The 4,055-nt window shown below is 54.9% G+C and overlaps 1 protein-coding gene across 1 annotated transcript; it reads right to left on the bottom strand.

Annotated features, from left to right (window-relative positions):
* Window positions 1–285: 285 nt before the first annotated feature.
* Neurog3 (neurogenin 3) lies at window positions 286–2,177 on the bottom strand. Its single transcript, XM_048451093.3, has 2 exons — window positions 1,979–2,177; window positions 286–1,858 (listed from the first exon to the last, which is right to left on the bottom strand). The coding sequence occupies exon 2, from the start codon at window positions 1,855–1,857 to the stop codon at window positions 1,213–1,215; it is 645 nt and encodes a 214-aa protein (XP_048307050.1). The 5' UTR covers window position 1,858; window positions 1,979–2,177; the 3' UTR covers window positions 286–1,212.
* Window positions 2,178–4,055: the final 1,878 nt, after the last annotated feature.

The following is a 4,055-nucleotide window of genomic DNA, read 5'->3' as shown; positions in this document are numbered from 1 at the left end:
TTATAAAATCACTAGCCCCAGCTAGAGATTTGCCTTTCTTCTGAACCTGCTGTTGGAAATAGGCAAGTCTCAGAGAAAACAAGAGCTTCAGACTAATGATTTCTTAAGAGGCTTCCTCTCCTCTGAAATGGCCTGCCCTACCTCCAGCTCAGCACTCAAGGTAGAGACCCCAGACCCTAGAAAAATCCTCATCTCACTCCCGGGAGTAGAATTGCCCTACTCAACCCAGCAGTGGCTACCACCCTCCTCTCCTCCTCTCACGCACGGAGTTATCTTGCTGAAGTCTTGAGGGCCCATCTTTTATTAGTTAGTCCAAAATCTCAATCACCAGTCCCTGATACTCTTAAGTACAAAATATAAACTTTCCTACCGCGAAATAGCATCAATAAATACAAATGTGTAAAACGGGAGAGGAGGCATATAATTTACCATAACAAAATTCATTTCAAATGGCTTTATACCATTTACACGCTGATTTTTCTGTTTTCTTTCTTTCTTTTTTTCCTTTTTAGGGAGACAAGCAGTGGTCCAGGAACCTGTCCCTGGAGTTCATGGTTTCAGACCCAGGGCCAAGCCGGAGAGATGCTCCGAGCCATAGCAGGGCTTTCCCCATTCCCAACCGAGTCTCCACTCCGGGGAGGGCTATGACTTGAAAAGTGCAGAAGGAGAAAGCAGGGGATCACCTTTGTGAATTAAGGCAGAATGCTGCGGCCCGGAAACCCTGCCTGGATCTGATGGGCAGCAGAGAGGAAGAGCATTGTCTATGTCTATGGAGCAGAGGTGAGTGAGCAGGAGCTGGATGAGAGAGAGCCAGAGCAGTGGGACCAACACTGGATTTGGCCACCCTGCAGAAAGCGGTGGTCGGAGGCTGACAGTTGTGAATGAGGGCAGGGTCACCAGAAAGTATGAGAGTCTCCCCCTCGCATAGAGCTACCATTCTTCTCCGCTTTGAAAGAGAGTTTGAAGATACTGCACAGGAGATTTAAGAAGACAGCAGCCTGCAATGCCTGCTTTCGCCTGCTTTGCATTGGGCAGCAGCCAGGGTGCTGTAAACTGTAAGGAGAGCTTTGAACCAGCAAGGGGGCCAGGGACCCGGCTAGTGAGAGCCAGAAGGAGCAAGGATGCTTGAGAACCTCCTCTACCTCCCACCTCGGCGACTCTGGCTCCCTCCCTTTCTGCCAGCACCCACCACCCAGAGCCAGACAGGTCTCTTCACAAGAAGTCTGAAAACACCGGCGCGCCCGGGAGCAGACAGGAGGGGGAGCTGGGCACCTGCAGACCAGGAAACTCTTCCAGCGAGGTGGTAGGGCTCAGGCTGCCAGCTTGAGAAACTGGGGAGTAGAGAGAGCCCCAGTCCCCATTGGAGCCACCTCCCGGGCTGCCCAGCTCGCCACAGGAAACAGTGGTCTCCGGCCCGTAGAAGCTGTGGTCCGCTATGCGCAGCGTCTGAGTCAGTGCCCAGATGTAGTTGTGGGCGAAGCGCAGCGTCTCGATCTTTGTAAGTTTGGCGTCATCTGGGAAAGTGGGTAGCACACCGCGCAGCGCATCCAGCGCGGAGTTGAGGTTGTGCATACGATTGCGCTCCCGGTCATTGGCCTTCTTGCGCCGGCTTCGCCGTTGCTTGCTCAGTGCCAACTCACTCTTGGGTCGGTTCCGCCCTCCGCGCCGTGCGCGGAGCTTCCTCGAGGTCCCTCGGCAGTCACCCGCTTCTGCTTCGGAGCAGTCCCTCAGCATGAGAGTAGGGCTTGGTGGGATGAACTTGGAGCTGAGCACTTCATTGTCTGAGGCTCCGGAGAAAGGTTGCTGGGTATTTTGGGGTATTTGGATGGTGGGCGCACCCAAGGGATGAGGCGCCATCCTGTGGTTGGGAAAAAATGGAAGGGTCAGAGTGAGACAGTCTCTGCTTTAGAGGCCACCCCACGCAGGATTGGGGTACCGCCTGCCCCTTGTCTACCCTTTGGTGGTTTCTAATTGTTACCTAGTCCTCCCGGAGCAAAAGAATAGAGAGCGGCGGGTCGGTTAGTGTCAAGCAGCAGAGGACAACTGAGTGCCTCTCTTCGCTCTGAAGTTCTGCTGAACTGCAGGCGCCCTCGCCTGGAGTTAATTGCGTCTGGAAGCAGAAGAGAAGCTCCTAGGGGGTCCCCTTCTGAGCCCCAGGGGAATTTCCTGAGCTACAAGTCGTGTGCCCCTTGACACGCTTTATCTGCTCAGCCCGGGCCAGGAGCGTGCCTGCCCGGCTGCTGCCTGCACCACTGGCCAATCAGCAGCAGGGGCCCAGGGGCCAGGCCACGCGAGCCGCTCCCCCACCAAGCCCCCACCCACGGAGCACAGCTGGATTCCGGACAAAGGGCGGGGATGGCGGGGGAGCAGTGCTCTGTTTGCTCCCCCACCCCACCCCATCGCGGGCTCGTTCCCAGCAACTCTCGGTTCCTCAAAGAGCCTCGCTCAGCCAGAAGAGCCCCGTCTGGCTCAGGTCTGGCCGCCGCGGACAGCCTTGCTTTTTCCTCTACCCCCTGGCATCTGTTCAGACCCTTTCTTGGTAGCATGAAGGAGGTTTGGGGGTGCCCGTAGGGAAAGCCTCTTCTTTAAGTATTACACATGCAAGCTTTTGGCTCAGAGAGGGAAACGGCTTGCCTGAATCAACCAGCAATCAAAGTAGGAGTCAAGTGTCTTGACCGACAGCTTGGAGGAGCGCCCATCAGTTCCAAGTGCTACCTAGCTCGCTGCCATTGTGTGTGTCTGTGTGTGGGGGGGTGTGAGTAGCGTTTTACAGACCCTCTCTATTCTGGGAGGGAGGACAGAGTGACTTAGAGAAAGCTCTGCGCAAGTTTTTTGTTTTGTTTTGTTTTTGTTTTTTACGCAGAGATCATCGTTTGGCGGTATCCAGGTCCAAAGACACCAAGATGTTCTCCCCCAACTCCCAGATCAGCCGTGGAGAACCCCCACCATCCTCCTCATCAGAGAGCGGATCCCGTTCAAAGAGGCGAGGGTGGTTGTGGAGGGAGTGCAGAGGGGACACCTCACTACTTCTCCCTCAGGGACCAACGGTGTCCTGGGGTTGAGGAAGTCCTGACCCCGAGGAGGCAGGTGGTGTGAAGAGGTCAGGAGGGGCTTCTTCTTAGTTAGCCTTTTTTGTATTTTCAATGTCATGATGTGCAGGCACTGGGAGAAAAGCGGATCTACTCTCCGTCCCCTTTAGTCCTCCTGCCCAATCACAGACCAGAGAAGGCCGACAGTCTCACCTAGTCTAGTTCCCCTCTGCCCCCGCCCCCCATCACTCCTGTACTGTAGGTGAACACAGCGCAGGGATTCTCCAAGCCTTTTGATTTGTCCCTCTTAATGTTGTCTGGAAATCTTTCCTGTGACCCTTGAAAACATTGCCGGTCCTTTCTTCCCTGCAGACCCGCCCCCTCTTGTCCCCGCCTCGGACACCCCGTGGTCTTCTGTTTCCGGTCACTCAGGGTGAGGGGTTGTGGCTTCCGCTGTTCTCAGCTCTCTCTTCTTCCCAGTGTGCGGCGGCGAGGAAACCGGGGCTGGGAGCTAAGACTCTAGGCAGTAACTCTATTCTTTCTAGAATGTCCTCTCACTGGGAGACTCCCTAGAATTGCAGAAGGGGCCATGCCCTGGTTGGGAGAATAAGGGGATGGGGTCAGGGTCGAGAGGTAGGTCCGTGACTGGGCTCCTGTGATGGCCTCCGACAGCCTGGAATGCAGGGGAGGGGAGGGAGCAGCACAGAGTCTCCTAGGCAGAGGGTGATTTACTTGGGGATTTACTTGGGGTTCAGCAGGAAGGGGGTTGTAGGACTGGGTGAGGGCAATGGTTCTAACCTCATGGATTCTAAATGATCCTGAGTGGGGGGGGGGGTCCTTCTCCACTGTTGAGAAATTGAATCTGAAGACAAGGCCAGACTCTCCTGTGCGCAGGCTCTTTCTTCTGTTGGTGGTCTTCCTTTAGGTTGTGCCTTGTTTCTAGCTTGTCTTCTGGTCTCAGAATGGGGACTTGAAACCCTTTTGTACAGATGAAAAAGCCAAGTCCCCGAGAAGAAAGTGACTTGT

Source organism: Myodes glareolus, chromosome 18 (assembly GCF_982192425.1).
Source record: "Myodes glareolus chromosome 18, mMyoGla1.1, whole genome shotgun sequence".
Taxonomy (NCBI): Eukaryota; Metazoa; Chordata; class Mammalia; order Rodentia; family Cricetidae; genus Myodes; species Myodes glareolus.
Note: the sequence above shows the minus strand (reverse complement) of the source record. Positions and strands in the feature narration are given on the sequence as shown.

Bases quoted from the DNA above. Each gene is read 5' to 3' on its own strand.
- Neurog3 (XM_048451093.3), bottom strand. From the start codon at position 1,857: ATGGCGCCTCATCCCTTGGGTGCGCCCACCATCCAAATACCCCAAAAT.